Source organism: Cyprinodon variegatus, unplaced genomic scaffold, assembly GCF_000732505.1.
Source record: "Cyprinodon variegatus isolate N-32 unplaced genomic scaffold, C_variegatus-1.0 Scaffold74, whole genome shotgun sequence".
In the NCBI taxonomy this organism is placed as follows: domain Eukaryota; kingdom Metazoa; phylum Chordata; class Actinopteri; order Cyprinodontiformes; family Cyprinodontidae; genus Cyprinodon; species Cyprinodon variegatus.
Window position 1 is genome coordinate 531,099 of NW_015150527.1, and position 17,128 is coordinate 548,226.

At 37.5% G+C, this 17,128-nt stretch overlaps 1 protein-coding gene across 1 annotated transcript in view; it reads right to left on the reverse strand.

The window, feature by feature from the left end:
- Positions 1 to 5,513: 5,513 nt before the first annotated feature.
- The window catches only part of xpnpep1 (X-prolyl aminopeptidase (aminopeptidase P) 1, soluble), a 17,479-nt gene continuing 5,864 nt past the window's right edge, over positions 5,514 to 17,128 (reverse strand). The window contains exons 6-20 of the mRNA XM_015372597.1: positions 16,392 to 16,535; positions 16,106 to 16,201; positions 15,728 to 15,809; positions 14,139 to 14,349; positions 12,111 to 12,200; positions 11,961 to 12,011; positions 11,505 to 11,563; positions 10,762 to 10,839; positions 10,604 to 10,675; positions 10,389 to 10,449; positions 10,210 to 10,279; positions 8,886 to 9,059; positions 7,208 to 7,284; positions 7,007 to 7,105; positions 5,514 to 5,880 (exon numbers count right to left, since the gene is read on the reverse strand). Of these exons, the coding sequence (XP_015228083.1) occupies positions 5,761 to 5,880; positions 7,007 to 7,105; positions 7,208 to 7,284; positions 8,886 to 9,059; positions 10,210 to 10,279; positions 10,389 to 10,449; positions 10,604 to 10,675; positions 10,762 to 10,839; positions 11,505 to 11,563; positions 11,961 to 12,011; positions 12,111 to 12,200; positions 14,139 to 14,349; positions 15,728 to 15,809; positions 16,106 to 16,201; positions 16,392 to 16,535 (1,484 nt within the window). The 3' untranslated portion in view covers positions 5,514 to 5,760. The remainder of the gene's footprint in view (positions 5,881 to 7,006; positions 7,106 to 7,207; positions 7,285 to 8,885; positions 9,060 to 10,209; positions 10,280 to 10,388; positions 10,450 to 10,603; positions 10,676 to 10,761; positions 10,840 to 11,504; positions 11,564 to 11,960; positions 12,012 to 12,110; positions 12,201 to 14,138; positions 14,350 to 15,727; positions 15,810 to 16,105; positions 16,202 to 16,391; positions 16,536 to 17,128) is intronic.

Sequence of the window (17,128 nt, forward strand, 5' to 3'; positions counted from 1 at the left end):
AAATAACAGGGTAACTGTAATACCTTTTAAATCTGTTTTAAATCTTTTTACCAGGCAGTCAAAGAGAGCCCATGTCTATGAGAGCGCTGTGACGCATGGTGAGCCAGAACATCCTGTGGCGGTCAAAGCCTTGAAGCGGTCAACTAGCTTCGTCAACCCTCTCGCGTTCTTCAGGAGACCAGAGGCTGCGAGGGACAACTCTAGGGTCTACTACATCTACAGTAACCCTCTGCCGGTGGGATTAAACGACGAAGAAGAGGAGGAACACAAAAAAGCCACCAGCAGCAGGAGCAGCAGTCGACCTCAGGAACAGCCTGTGCTGACATTACCGCCATCGTTACAAGAGTATGCCAGTGACCCCACTAGTGGATTCGTTCTGGACCCTCCCATATTTTACATGCAGCTTTAAAACGATCTGAAAGTATCTGAAATGCAGTTAATCTATGTTTGTCCATAGTTTGACCCCCTGCATATAGAGAGTTAAATAGGCCTGATAGGACCATGACTAGCCCGGTCCTCAAGCACCACTGTCCTGCATGTTTTTCTGCATGTGTCATTGCTCCTGCATAAAGACCTCGTCTGCTTGTCATCAATAGCTAGAGGAGCCTGTTAATCACACTCAGGTGTGTGGCAGCAAGACGCCTAAAACATGCAGGAAACTGGAGCAGGGTCGCTCTGCAGTGTTCTTCATTTGTTTCCTTCTTGCAATGAATAAACCTAGCAAGGATCTGTGGGTATAGTTAATGAATGGATGGATTTATACATGAATGTACAATGCGTTTTTATGATTAACATTTCTCTACTGTTAATTAGATTTTTCACACGTAGGCTTGAGCAAATGTATGGTCTAAATACCAGATAAATGTAGCTGTAGTTTTCATGTGCTAATTGTGCAGAACATTAGACATATTTTGCTGCTGACATTTACTAGTTAGGCAGCAAGTCTGCAGTCAGCTACTTAACTGAGAGGCTATGTTAATAAAAGTGACTTTTCTTACTTTTCAGCACTTGTTTCCGATTTTTTTCCTTCAGCAAAGAAGGATATCGTAACTTTGTCTTGGTCCAGCAGACATACAGCAGCTTACAACAGATGGGGGATCTCTTCCTCACTCAGTGCTCCAAACAGCCTACATTTTCCCTTATTTTCTCTGAATGGACTTTAGATAATAGGAATTGTACTGTGTTATGGAAATTTGGATTAGCTCTAAAGACAAAACCATGCAAGACATTGGTGTACTTAGGTTCCGGTAAAGGCCTAAACCTAACGGTAGCATGACAGGGAAAATCCATACATGCAGATCATTCAAATCTTGTTAAGAGTAATAAAGTGTTGATAAACTGTAGTGTGCCTTTACACAACAAATATGAACAGTAGCTATAATCATAGAATCATTTGTAAAACTGTAGAACCTCTGCATTACATTCTAAAACAGAACATCATCTACCAGAAAAACACCAGCAGCAATCTTAGGCTTATACAGACTCAGACCTAAAGGATTTTCTTTTTATAAATAGTAGTAAGATTAACCTTTACATTTAGGTAACACCACAAGAATGAGTCTTTACAGGTATAAATCCATCTTTAACTTGGTGTACCTTTAAAGTTAGGAGTTTGTGTTGCAGATCCAACTATAGTCAGACTCCTGTTTTTTTTTACGAAATTTTAATAGTTCTTCAAAAAAAAGAAAAGGATTATGATTATTTTGATAATTATCACAAAAACTATTGGTGGTGTTTAAATTGGTCTCTTCTGTTTGGTACCAGTACCTTCCAGGGGTATCAAAGTCATTCCAGAAAGGGCCGTGTGGCTACTGGTTTTCTTTCCACCCAAGCAGTAGCACACCAGACTCCATTCATCTCATCAAGGTGAGTCTAGTCTTAACCTGATGACTTGATGGGATGAATGGAGTCTGGTGTGCTGCTGCTTGGGTGGAAAGAAAACCAGTAGCCACACGGCCCTTTCTGGAATGACTTTGACACCTGTGCCTTAGACCGTTCCATGTCTTCCTTTATCCCTCTCTAACCATTGATGCTTCTGTGGTTGAGATGAAATCACTTTTCAGTTCCTTTGGCACTAGTGGAATGCTTTTCTAACAGTAGAAAACAGAGACATGTGGCAAAGGACCTCAGGCTGGATTCAAATCCACATCGAGGACTAACAACTCCGTACATGGGTCATGCGCACTGACCACTGTGCCACCTGCACACCCTTAGATGAAATCACTTTAACCTGAGTGACCCCTGTCAATAATTTTCCCACATGCTTTGTCTCAACAGTAGCTACCTCTTGCCTGGCATTCTGCTGTAGTGGAATCTTGGCTGCACTGCAATTCCTGGCAACCTTATCTCCTCAGAAGATACCTTTGGTCCTGTCTTAGGATGGTTAATTCTGTCTCTTAGGCTAAGTTCACACTGCAGGCCTTGACACTCAATTCCGATTTTTTTTGCGAAATCCAATTTTTTTGCATTGCCGTTCACATTTCAAAATATATGTGACTTGTATGTGATCTGTGTGAACTGCAGTCATACAACCTAAGTGTCCAGCATGACAGTAGAGGACGTAATGACGTCACAGGCGAGCGTGCTCTGTGTTTACGGAAGTAAGCATGGATGAGTACTGGAGAACATCTAGCGATCATTCACAAAATTAAAGACTCAATCTTTCCAAGATGGTTAAACACAAATACCACTCTCCGCATTATCTTGCACCGTTGTTGTTGTTCTTGCCTCTTCTGCGTAGGAAGATGCAAAAGAGTGACCTTTGTCAGGTATTAATGACGTTTAGGTTGGATGAATGCGACCTGGCCATTCAGACACAGGTCGCATTTGAAAAGATCTGATTCGTATTGGATTCAGGACCGCATAGCCAAGCAGCCTGGGTCGCATTGGAAAAAAATCGGATCTGTGTTGTTCAGACAGCCATGAAAAGATCAGGTCACATATGGGCGAAAAAAAAAAAAAATCCGACTTGGATCACTTCAGGCTGCAGTGTGAACGTAGCCTTAGACATAACTATTGAGCTTCTGAAATCCTTTCCTGCCTATGCTCTGTCCACTCAAACCATACACTGTGCGTGAAAAAGTTGTTCCCATTCCGCCTGGTTCTGTTTGAGGTTTCTCTCAGTTAAAGCAGAGCTCTCCTCTCCACTGTCGCCATATGTATGCCCAGTGTGTGAGCGATTTCTGGTAAGTCAACAATACAATGCAAGTGACTGTCCACTGTCACTACATGCTTATCCAGCTGAGACAGCTGCTCTACTACAACATATTGTGTGATGGAAAAGTGAAAGGTAAAAGAGGTGAGTAAGTTATAAAAACATTGCAGAAAGCTGCAGCCAATCAGAGGAAAATGATGCAAAGACATGAATGTGGCCAGAGTCACTTATTCCAGAGAGACACACAATAATCCAGGACATGAACCACAACAGTTTAATTCCTTTTACAAGGCTAAATAGAGATGTCGGTAGGGGTCAACAGTCATTTATTTTAATAAAAGAAAATCTTGCATTTAATTTGAAAATCAAGATCTAGTGTGATCAAGCAAAAGCTTATTATGCCTCAAGTCATTCAAGTCATTGACGATTAACAGAGAAATCTCGTCTATCTGTTCTTAGTCCACTGGGTTTTATCAAACCCAAAGTCAGCGCAACCATCCAGGATGATATTAAGTTTAAAAGAAAAATAATTAATATGGGCTTTTATTTGCTTCTTGATCCTACACAGTTTATGTGGAAAGCTGGACTATATTTTGTTTTAAACAAATTTTGGAACTGATGAAATCAACACATTTGAGAAAAAAAAATACCAAATGATTGCATTTTCTTCTCAGTTGCTATTGTTTGCTGTAGAGGTCTCTTACTCATCCAGACTGTAGATCATCTTAATATTTGTCAATATACCTTGAAAAGGATGCAATTTGATTTTAGAAAACATTCTACTCAGTCAGTTTTTTGTTTATTTTTAGAAAACGTCAAACATCAAAATTGCCAGACAGTGTCCTGGTAAAAAAAAAAAAAAAAAAAGTGTGACACCACTGATAACCAGCAACTGCTGACCAAAAATTTTAGTTTTAACTTTTATCCATATACTATGAATTGAAAAAGAATTAAATGTCATGCTAGCAAAAATCTTGGGGTACCACAGGGGTCAGTGCTAGGTTCAATGCTAATTTTAGTTTTTTTTTTTTTTTTTTTTACCTCCGACAAGTTATGTTTTCGGTCGTGTTTGTTGTTTTGTTTTGCAGGATTTAATGAAAATTTCTAAACAGATTTTATCAAAATCTTTCCTCAAGGAACAATTTATTACATTTTTGTGATGATCCAGATCAAAATCCATACTGTATTACAGGATGTTTTTTTTTATTATTCTTTAACATTGTGAGATAGGGAAGATTTGGCAAAACAAGCAGTTCCCCTCCTAAACCAGAAGATGGCAGCAGTGACTATTGGAAGCTTCAACATCAGACTCGAGCAGTCTGGAAGTTTTAAACTGAAAACACAAGAATAGGAACCATGCGTCACTCAAATTCTCAGTTTACTTCTCAAATAAGAAAAAAAAACAGAGTTGGTTGGTTTGTTAGCAGAATTAGCTGAAAACTTGAAACAGGGAACAGATTTCAATAATTTTTTTTTTTTTTACTAGAGTTGCGCCTCATACCAAGGAACAATCCATTAAAATTCGGTAATGATCCAGATCATGTGTGAGATTTAGCTATAGGTGGAAGTCACAAAATGGGGCAAAATGTGCTGTTTGCTGAGGTCTGCGCTCACAAAGTGCTTCACAAATAATCTACCTGTCAAATGTATGTCCTTTTAAGGGATAAAAAACCTGCTGTGCTAGAGCAGATACTATGATGAATGTGTAGAAGCGACTAGGTTTGTGCATATCCCAAGACTGTGTGTGTAATTTCTAAATAGAGCAAACCTGAGAAGAGTGGTTAGGACAACAGAGAGGATCATCGGTGCTCCTTTTTTCTCTGTAAAAGACATTTCATCCCAGCGCTGTGTGTCCCGAGCCCGTAACATCATCAGTGACCCCTCACACCCCCACCCTCTGTTCTAACTGCTGCCCTCTGGGAAGAGGCTTCGGAGCATCCAATGCAGAACCAGCAGGTTCTGCAACAGCTTTTTGCCTGCTGCCATCAGACTGTTGAACTGTTGAACTCTAAACTCACAACATAATTTTAAACCACCAATGTTCTTGAACTTTTATAATCCTTTTTAAATAGTACACAACTCAGACATGTTCTACTGTATTTTGCACCATAATTAATTGAACTGCACTGAACCTTTCCATATTAATGCCCTTTTGCACCAATTATTTGTAAACTGGTTTTCTTTTTCTCCTACATTGTTTACATTCTGATCACTGCTGCACATTTCCCTGCTGTTAGCTGTGAGCTACGCAATTTCCTTTTTGTATACACTGTGTATACAAGATGACAATAAAGTTTGTCTAGGTCTACCGACAGTGAAACTAATTTCTTTTTTTTTGTACATATCTGAAGACACTGCTTTCAATGTTACTCATTGTACTTTTAATGGAAAGTTTGACGAAACCTTTAAAAACATCACCGTCACATTACTGAGACATCAAATAGAAAAAGAATCAAAAGCTTGACTATTAACAGGTTTAATAAAGCTGGTGATGTTGTTTAAAAAAAGGAGAGAGTGGATCACAGACAGAGAACAGAAGTCAAACGATTATCGATGCAGAGCAGTCACTGGTGGACCGGGGTGGGAGATGTCAGTCCCTGTAAGATTCACATGATGGGCTGCGTCTCCCTGATCAGCCACTGCAGAGCCTCCATTCTGCCCTGTCGCTCCAGCTCAGCTCCCACCACCTCCCTGCACCTCCGGTGGTACTCGTTCACCCAGTCCTTCTGCAGGGAGAAACCATGAAGACGGAGAAACCATGAGGACACTTGAAGTTCAGCTTCCATGTTTATCTAAATTACTGTAACTACTCCCCCTAACTCTGATTATTACTAACAACATTGACTATTTTAATGACTATATTACAATGTCACCACCTGGCTAAGAATAAGTGCTTTTATAATAACAATAAGTGTTTTTTAGTTGTATTTTTTTTTAACCAAAAATGCAACTACAATTTTGTTTTCATGTTGCTCAGTGTTAACTAGGGATGGGCCATTAATTACATTTTCAATGTATTGGCAATTTAACAAACGCAAATACAATTATTTTCTCTGTGATGGAATGGAATGAGACAATTTACATTTAAAATAAGAAAAAACAAATGCCATCTCTTATTTTAAGTGCATGAAATCTATTTTTAAGGGTAAAAGGGCAGATCATCTGCTCAAATTAGAGGTAAATGCGCTTATTTTTAAGAAATGTATACTAATTTTTAGATCATTTTTGCAGTGGGACTCACTCCAGCCTTTAGGTGGCAGTAATATGTTTAAAGTGGGTTTGCCTCAACACAAAATGAAAGACACAGAGATCCATGCATGCTAGTTGAAAAAGCACTTTTTAAAACAAAAGTTACAGTTAAGTCCTCCAACAATGGACTCTGCAGAAGCAAGCTTTCAAGGTCATAAAAAAACTGAAACCCTGGAGTGAAACGTCTACATGCTTGTGGTTAGTGCAAAGAAAAACCAAAATAAATTGGGGGAGGGGTCTGAGTATTTGCCTAGAGGCCCAAACCTGGTGCCAGCTTCAGTGTGTGTGACAGATCATGGCACACAGGTATACAGGTCAACAGTCAGCTGCACTGCGCTGGTTGAAATGCCTCCTCCATGACTCAGGCTGCAAGCCATATTTGTCACCAAACTGGTAATGATGATAAACTTTAATTTCTGACGTCAGCTAACCATCTGAGGTAGCGGTAAGCCTCACCTGCAGGGATCAAGATTATCGTGATGAATCTGTGGTGTCCCTCAGCTCCGCAGGGAAGGATCTGGAAGCCTAAATCACTGATTTCACCTCCCACGCTTCTTTTATCATCTGTCATTATAACTAAACGTTCAGCTGGCTCTCATTTACCTCTTTCTGTGTGAGCAGCTCTGTGTTCATCATTTTCACTTGGATGGGAACCAAAGTCAGAGGCTCGAATGTCAGACTCCCCCTGTTTCTGTAGTTGTACTTTTAAAACAGAAGAACGAAAGAAAAATTACAGCAAATAATGACTCAGGATGAGTTTAACGGTACTTTAAAAGGTTATTTTGTTTGCAAATGTGTTGTTACTTTGGGTTTAGCAGGAACAACAAGGACCACATTTTCAATGCGAATCCCAAAGGATCCATCTTCATAGTATCCAGGCTCTAGAAAGATGACATAAAAAAGGAACAGATCTTATATATGAAAGATCTTAGATATAAAATATAAAAGTCACTACTTCTCATGGCCTCAGATTTATAGACTTTTGTCAGTAGACTTGTCCTGTCAGATCTCCTTAATGTGTTTAATACAGTTGATTGCAATACTCCTTAAAAAGGCTCTGACATGCTGTAGAGTACCTACAGATTGAACCTGTTGTGAATGAAAGCTATTAAAACCGATTTGTACTTTTGCTTTCAAACAGGCTATAAATCATAAATCATTTCAACATAACACAAACAACAGATATAACTGAATGAATTGGGCATAATATTAAGTGCGTTCCATACAATTCATGTTAAGTTTGCATCAAAAGGCATCAGCTGGAAACCAAACCTTGTCTGTGTGTTGGTTTAAAAAAAGCCAGAGTGGAAATAGACTTTTTACAATAAAAATCAGAAGCACATTTTAAATAACTTTGACTGTGTTTGTTACCAGACAATTTAAAAGACTCAAACCTATAGTAAACAAATTTCAAAGGAAAAAGGAAAAACAAAAGTCCTTCAAGCAAAATCCTCTATTTTTTCCCACTAGTCTGAAAAACAAGGTATTTACCAGCATTGCAGTCACAGTAAGATGGATCATACTGTAGAAGGATTTTGATGTGAATCCTGCTAAAGTAGGAAAATCGTCACATTTGAAGAATTATTTTTTAAATTCATTCAAGTTCATTTTATTAACTAAACTAATTGAACTAAATTTGCTATAAATACAACAGAAAGCTTTAAAGGTATAGAGGAAGATATTTTATTTTTGGTTGGATTATCTAAATAAGGGGTCCTCCTACTGTAATTGTCAATCATTCTGCTGATATGTCCTATGTGTTCGTCAAGTTTTTCTGCGCATGCGCACTTTCAGGCATATATCTGTAGTGTGCTGTAGTTTCAGACAGTGATTGAGGCTCACCTTTCTTACAGCAGTTCTTTGAAAATGGCAGAGGTTCGTAAGTGAAAAGTGTCTACGAAGAGTATGAGAAGAAAAGAAAGGCCTCAGAAGGGCCCAGAATGCTTTGCACAGAGAGATGGTGCAGGGACCATGCGGTGGAGGAGGTGTTACGTGACCAACGGGGAAGTGATCATCTGTCCGAACGGTCAGATAACTGAATTCACTGTGAAGTCCACTATATAGTCACCGCTCTATATAGTGCATGAGGTATTTAGGTTTTAGTGCGGATGTTCAGACCCATTAAGCTTGTATGAGCTATGAGAACAGCAAGTTTTAAACAGAGCGTGCACGTGGAGAAATGGGCTTGTGCACGCAGATACAATTTTTTTGTCTTTTAAAAAATTTGAGAAAAGTCTCCACAATGCTTTAATAGAGCATGACTTGCTGAAAAAAACACTGTTTACTATCATTTTCTAAAAAGGAAAGAAATTACCAAAAGAACTTGACATGTTTTTTACAAAGACTGTTTAGGGATTCTAAATATAAAAACTCAAACCTTAGCAATTCAAACCATTGAATAAAGATAAAATATTGTTAATTCCTGGACCTGAGCATTGCAGAGATAATCATCAATAACACCTTCTCCCTCCCAGTGGCGTACCATCACTGACGATCATGCCAGGCTCCAGAGGTTCATCAGCAAAGGTTTTGTAGCTGATGCCGCAGGGCCCCTCATGGACATTGAGGAAACAACCAACCCCATGACCCGTTCCATGAAGGTAGTCCAATCCAGATTCCCACAGAGCCGCACGGGCAAACGAGTCCAGAAGATGGCCTGGAACAGACGGAAACGTTTAGTCATGGGAAACAGGCTATGCACTAAATGATGTCAGGATATATTTGTTTGCACTTCAAGACACATTTTCCATCTTTAAGAAAAACAAAAAGAAAAATCGTCTTTGCGTTGACAATTTTAATATGAGCCATATAATCTAGAGTGTCATCTAGGGCAGCAATAGTTCTAAGAAATATATATATATATGTAGATTTTTTGCTAATATCGGAAGGTTTTTGCCCTTCGTAAACATAAAAAATAGAGAAGCCTTTTTAATCCTAGCCGGCCAATAACAGCTTAAGTGTAAGTGTGTCTGATCTACAATTTGTTATCACAGATGAAATACATTTTGTAAAGCCCCCCAACATTTCTAATTAGATTACTACTTTTTTTTTTTTTTTTTTTACGCTTCTCAATTGCATTAATCTGCTAACAGAGCTAACTGATGGCTTACCGAATTAGCTTTTTGCAAACTTAAGAAACCGTCAGCAGAACGTTCATCTTTGGCTACATTATATTTCAGTAAATCTATGTCCCCTAATGCAACAAATAAGCATACCTAATTAGGCATGCAATTAGCTTACTAATTGTAAACCTGAAAATGTATTAGTATAGAAATGCAGCAGGACTCTGGGGCACAGAAAGAGGACTAGCATTGTGGGAAATGGCTGAAACATATCATGATGTAAGCATTTCATATCAATCAATAACAATAGTTAATTATCTATATTTATTTACGTATTTGTACCTATTGAAGTAAAGACCAAAGAATGAACTTAACTGTAATAATAACCTCTTTTAAACTGAACTTTTAAAAAGATGTCAGCTTAGCTTGGCGGTGACAGGTTGAGAGCTAAATCCTTTCCTATGTGTATATCTCCCACAATGCTGTGCAGTTCTGGATCAGATTTCAGTAAATTATGGTTCATTAATTGAACGTATTTCTACCAATGTTGATCAGGTGTTTATAACTATATAAAGTGTTAATTTTATTGCCCAGCCCTGAGGAGGGCCTCTTCCAATGCAACATTATTCTAAAAAAAGCCAATATTTAGTAGTTCTTATGCTGCCAGCTGGCGAGGTAAAAATTAATCAATGAAAATTTATGTTGAGACCAAAACATATTTTCTGCTATATGCTATGATTTCACCTTTAGTTCCATTGGGGAAAATGGCAGCACTGACAGCTATGTGTCCCTTGAGCACATAAGTGAAGCATTCCTGTGGGGGTGAAATGTGCAAAATAAATAAGATGGAGACATTCAGTATAACAGACACAGTTAATGAAACCATATATTGAAATTATTTTGATGTCAATAAACAGGTCAACCTTCTCAAAAGCAGAGGGTGTCCCAAAGTGCATGGTACGTGTGACGTCTGTGGTTCCATCGCTGTGAAACATACAATAACTCTGAATATCATGCAAAAGTTAATAAGGAAAACACCCTTGGTATTTGCCATGTTAGATATAATTAGATTAGGCAGGTAGTTCTATAAAAAGGTTGGATGGTGATCAATAACTGAGATATAGAGCATCATATTTACATGTATTGAGCTCCAGAGTCGATCAGATAAACTTCATTCACTGTGAGAGTTCTATTGGTTTCAGGAAGGGGCCTGCATTAAAGAAAAGAGTGTTAACTATTTTAATGGTCTAAATAACACAAACATTTTTAGCTTGCATGCTTCATCTTCTGGTTGACCTGTAATGTATGATGGCTCCGTTTGGACCCACGCTGGAGATAGTGGGGAAGCTGAGGCCAACAAAGTCTGCTTGCTGACTGAAAGAGAAAGGAAATCTAACTCAGCACATTCTGCATGTGGCGTGTTTAGATCTATACACTTGAACAAACTGAACCACTGCCATAAAACAACTCAAATGAAACAGTCTTATGAAGAATTATATTGATAAATTTTCCAAAGAAAAAACAAAGAAAATTTGTTTTTTATTGCGATGCTTAAAAACGTAATTTTTTCCGACACTCTTAAACACTCAATAATCCAGTAGACAGCGTCATTACTTCTGATCAAACTTCTCATTTTAAAAACAGCCTTTAATAGGAATCAGGGATCAAATCTTCACACTTTTCCAGATTAACATTTTCCCATGAAAGTTGTTCACAGATAAATCCTGAAAATTGAGGGTTTTTTTTTATAGTTTTTTTTATATTTTACTTTAAATCAGATGAGAAGGAAGGAAATAAACAAGGAAGGAAATGAGGCAAGGAAGTATATAAGAAAGGACAGAAGGAAATGAGAGAGGAAGGAAAGAAAATGTACAAGAAAGAAAGAAAGAAAGAAAGGAAAAAGGGAAGGAAAGGAAAGAAAGATTGTTTCCTCACAGTCCTTTTATTTTTAACCAAAGTCCACATTTCTCTGCACTGCAGATTCCTCAAGAACCAAATAAACTAAATTGAAAAAGAACAAAAAAAAAAAAACAATCCACCTGCGAAGTTCCTCTGCTTTATCGGCTGCAGAGATCTCAGTCACGTTGCCTTGGGGAATCTATAAGTCACCAGAGCAAAGACAAGTGGGGTTAAAAAAAACAACCCTCCCACACTTTAAAACTTAAGTGGCATTAAGTCATGTACAAGCATCTACTTGGAAAGAGTGTTCCCAGTTTTAAACAATTACTGTTAAAAGATGCAATCTTGTTCTTTTTTTGTCAGGCTTGCGTCTGCAGAAATATATCTAAGGTTAAAGTCCTGATGTGAGCCACATGCAACAAGTGTAAAAAGAAACCAAGGAGCTTTTACTACCGATTAAAAAAAGGATTTAAAACATTTCAACATACAGATCAGAAAATATTATAATTTATTGTTCCTTATCAAACCTTCTGTTAAAGTCTGGGATCTTTAACATATTTACTTCAATGATAATTTGAACAAAAACACAAAAATACCTCCTTTTCCAACCAGGCAAACAGTTCACACAGAGCAACCGCATCCTTGATCTGTTGGTGGAAATAAAACAGGTTAAAATTATTACTAGACAGAACTGGACTAATGATGATTTGTATCTATTACATATTACACATCTTAAAAGCTCTTACATGGGCCATTTTCATTCCTTTGATCTCTGTGACATTCTTTACAGCTTTAGCCAGGCAGAGCGGAGTGTAGGGAATTGGAGACCTGTGAACCTAAATGACAAGAAGAAATATTTAACAAGAGGTTAAAAAAATATTTCAACCTTTATTGTCAGCCTTTTGGTTTGTTTAGTTGAACCAAAATATAAACAGAAAATGTGCCCTTAATGCAAAGTGCCAAAAGTTCTGCAATTAATTATTTATACATCAATCTAATGTAGCAAACATAGGAAAACATAAAATAAAATCAATTTATTATGAGACGAGACAGTTATCTCAGCATTTATTTAATTCTAGTAAATATATTTTGAATAGTTTGATCCCATCTAGTTGTAATGCTTCTATGCTACACTGCACCAAGTAAATCATTTAACTGTCACTGCTGCTCGCCACATACATCCAAACATCCGATTGGGTAACTTGCAAACCAACCCAAAGTCTTAGCAGCATCAAATCCACCAACAACCATTTAGGTTAAAACTGTTTTCAATTGTTAAATGTTTAAATAATTTGAGAAATGTTTACATCTGACTAACTGACAGCATTCTGTAATTATTCCCATTTCTATTATTCCAGTGTGCATGAAAATAGTAATGTGCCTCCAAGTTACCAATTTCTCCACTATGTTCTACTTCTCAAAAAGGTTCAGACAGCAGCTTCTTTTAAAACGATATGTTCACTGCTGTCCAGTAGAATTTATATTGCAGATCTTGCTGGCTGTTTAAATTAATTCAATTAATTCATATAGCATGAATTGACAACATATGTGAACTCAAGGCACTTTACAGAGACTAAAACAGTAAAAACATCGGACGAACGACATTGCTTTCAAACATGTTTGAAAGCAATGTCGTGTTGTCTAAGCAAAAACAAGCTTGGTTAAGTAAATTAAACAGTACTATGTGGCAAAGTTATGGACTCATAAGTAATATATGATCACCTAAAAATCTGCATCTTGACCAATTTGATGAGAAATCAAATATGTATTTTGTTTTAGCATGTCACAGCTACCAACATCTGCTGGCTGGGTGTTAATAACTGTAGGCGTTGAGTTATTTTGTTTTAGAAAAGCACCAAGTTGAAAATGCATCTTGGCCTGAAGTGAACTGGGAAAACGGATGTTGTTTTTCTGGTCTTTCCTAACCCAAACTGGAGCGTATACGAGTCTGAATTGAGAAACTCATCATAAATTAGGAACAGACTTTCATTTCTACGCGTCCGGTGTAAATTAATTTTACCGTTTAAAATGGAAAGCTGTAACAAGTAGCATGTGCACGCCGCTTATGCGTCTGGTGTATTCACTATTTAAGCTCCAAAGTTAGGGGGCGGGGTTAACGCGAATCGAGTCGCCACCTACTGTATCAGAGTATGTTCACAACCTGTGGATCACAGTCTCTGTAATCGATTTGCTTCGCCTTAATGTGCAGGGTGACCAATCAGGTGTTCGATAACCCCGCCCCCTAACTTTGATGGGTGAGTTTGACAGATTCTTTTATTGGTTTCGATGCACTGCGACACAGGACCATGAAATATTTAAATGCACACTGAAATAATCATATATTTTTTTTTTTTATAAAATGAAGACGTATTTTATTAAATTAATGACACATTTATATATTTAATTCCTTATTTATTTAATGAATTACACATTTAATTAATTGTTTATCGCTGTATTTACTTATTTAATTGTGGCACTTTATATTTATGACGTGGTTTTAATTAATGAATGACACATTTATTTATTTAATTCCACATTTAATTAATTATTGACACATTTAATTATTTATTTAATGCTGTATTTATTTAATTTTGGCACTTTTTATCCTCCATAGACACAAAGTACCAGATCTAACAATAGATGCTGGTGTGAGAATGTAAAGAATCAATTGTGCCTACTTGGTAAGTATTGAGCTCAGATAACATTCAGCCAGTTATAATAATTTTGTCAAGACGTCCAGAGCAAACTAAAAAGTTCTAGCAGTCTTTGCTCACCTTGGGAATGGCCTGTGTGAGAGCACAGCTGGCCTTGTCACAAATCCACACTTTATCTCTGGGTCCGAGCGCAGCACAGATCGCCTGGAGCTCCGTGTAAACAGACTCATACGGGAACGTCTGGATGCTCAGCTCAGGTAGGCTGGGGGAGTCCAGTTGCAGGTGGTCCCTTACTACAGGGTCAGAAAGGCGCTTCAGGTCCACAAAAAGCCTAAAAGGAGAGATTGAGGTGGTTTAAAGATAAATTCTGCTCCCTCTAATCATCTACTCTAATTATCTAATAATGATATAGAATAAATGCAGCGGGAAAACTGGTTACTTCTACAGTGTGGTGTTTATGTTTTTGCTTCTCTTATTTCTTATCTCTTAGCTTGCATTTGAAAATTTTAGACCGTCACACATTTTAAATATCAGACAAACTTAAAAAGTCATCCAGCTTCCTAAGAGCAGCAAGGTCTCCCCACATCATCACACTACCACCACTTCTTCTTGGGGGCCGGTTCTATTCTGAAAGGTCAGTTTTTTGCCCAATAAGACTGAGAAAATTAATCAGATTAATTGTGATAACCTGATTAATAAAATAATTATCAAATATTTAGTGATGGATTAAACATTAAGTGATGTAGGCACAGTCTAAAACCTGATGTTTTCTGAGAGAACCAAATCAGAGCAGAAATTAAGCCTAAACTCTTTTATGTCTGCATAAATGCCCTCTCCAGAACTCCTGGCACAGTTTTAGCTTCAACTGCAAAAAATCCAGGAGAACAATCCTCTAAAGCACCGCTTGCTATCTGATTATTAATCCAAAAAAATATAAACTGTTTAACAGATTAGCATAATAATCAGTTGGTGCTCGAATGTTAGATGTGAAGGATAAACGTTTAACAGAAGCTCCTCTTTAGTCTCATCGTTTGCCGTGATGAGATTTGCTAAAAGTCTAGAGGGATAGACCAGTTTGATACAAATGCAGATGGGCCTTCATGTGGGGACTGAGACTCTGAAACAACACAAATCATATAATTACAATTTAGTATTTTATTTTTAATCGTGAACAGAGATGTTAGCGGAGGCAAATAAGGCAAGATTTACTCATGGGATGGTTATGACTGTTACATGTTTGATCTGTTTGGCTCCAGCTGGAATTCACTGGAGTCCTACAAAACACACCTTCCAGGCTAATAGAAGTTGAGGACTATTTTCTATTATATATTCATTTAGATCAAGTCTTAATATGATGCTTTTTATCTGGCCTGCCTTCAGTTGTCAGACAGGTTCTCAATTTCCTCCTTTATTTCTTGGTTTGAGCGCAGATAAGCAGAACAGGTTTTAGATATTAATGCTTTTAATCTGTGCTGTGATCCTATTTTTGTGATTCATCTGGAAGTGAACCAGTTAGGATTAAAAGTAAACACTTGGGTATCATTTTTCAAACAAGAAATATGCTTTTCATAAACAAAAAAAGCTAAAATCAGTACATAAAACTTTGTCTCCATAAAAAAAAAGAAAAAAATCAGAACCGCCTTTTATCTGCAATTAAAATCATGTGACATCTTTAGCAGAATTCCCTGCTGAAAGCATCTAGCTGTTACCTTATGGAGTTCATTCCCACGATGGCATATGCGAAAAACACTGGGTTGTAGTTGATGTCTGCACCTCGAAGGTTGAAAAGCCCTGGAAAAGAAAAAATAAAATGGATGGAACTATACAACCAATTACCTAAAAACTTTTAAAAACACAAGTTTATCAACTAACAATCTTACTCTTTTCATTTATTCCATCTTAATCAGTAAGAAGCAGTGAAATCAGTCTCTGTGTCAGTGGAAAGGACCTTTTAATCTTTAGTCTTGTAATCAAAATGTAATTTTCAAGTTCAAATCCTGCCAAAATGCGACTTAGAATAAATAAACTGAGCATTTTATGTTCACAGAGGCACAAAAAGCATATATATTCCTCTAAACTTAACGCACAAGCGATCTCATCCAGAGCTGTGGCGACAAACCAGCTGATCTTCCTCTCAGTCATCTTGGCCCGAAGCTTCGTGATTTTATCCTGCCAGGAGATTCCTGTGTTCAACAGCAGAGAACATAACCTTTGATTTCTCTATTATTTTCTACACAGATGAAAACAAGAGGTTGTATCAACATCAAATTAGAGAAAACAGCTTAATTAAAAGTGATACTTCAATTTAAAAACTCAGTATAAACTCAGTATGAACCCATTATTCTGCATGCAGCAACAGTGTTAATGCCTGACCAGTGTATTCCAGTCCCAGCGTGCGGAGCTGCGTGCTCGGTCGCTCAGGTCGGTCCGTCCACACGGCATCGATCAGGTTGTCTGGCACCGCCACCAGTGAGTGGCCGGCACTGGTCAGCGCTTTAGACATGTTCTTCCACTGGTCTGAAACACATTACGAGTCGTATGAAGAAGTATTTGTATCTGTTATTTCCTCCATTACGTTCATCTTTTTCTTCTCATAACTATTTACTCTGTAAGCCCAGTGGAGAGACTGTGGTGGTTAATTATCATGGTGAAAAAACATGTCAGGATCTATGAAGCTGCACAAAGGTGTCTGGAAGATTATTCATTATATGGTGCCTGAAAGCACACTTTTGGCTCACACATCAGAAACTTTACGGCAGGGATCTGCAACCCTTTAAAATCCAAAGAACCATTTTACCCTGAGTCTTGTTAAGTAAAACTCATTTAGAGCTGCATATGTTACATGACCTTTAATAAAACACTTTTTTATATCTACTATAGGAAATCTGTTGCCATTTCGGACCAATCAACAGTTCTTATTTGTATTCTGAGTTTTTTTAAAATAAGGAAGCACATGAAAAGTTTTATAGATGAAGCAAGGATGTTCTTCTATATGTCGTTATTTGATGTAAAAAAGATTAAAGGAATAGTACACCCAAAACATGATTAGCGTTCATTTTCTACTCACCCCCATGCTGAACAACACTCTGGAGTACTTTTTTGATATCTCA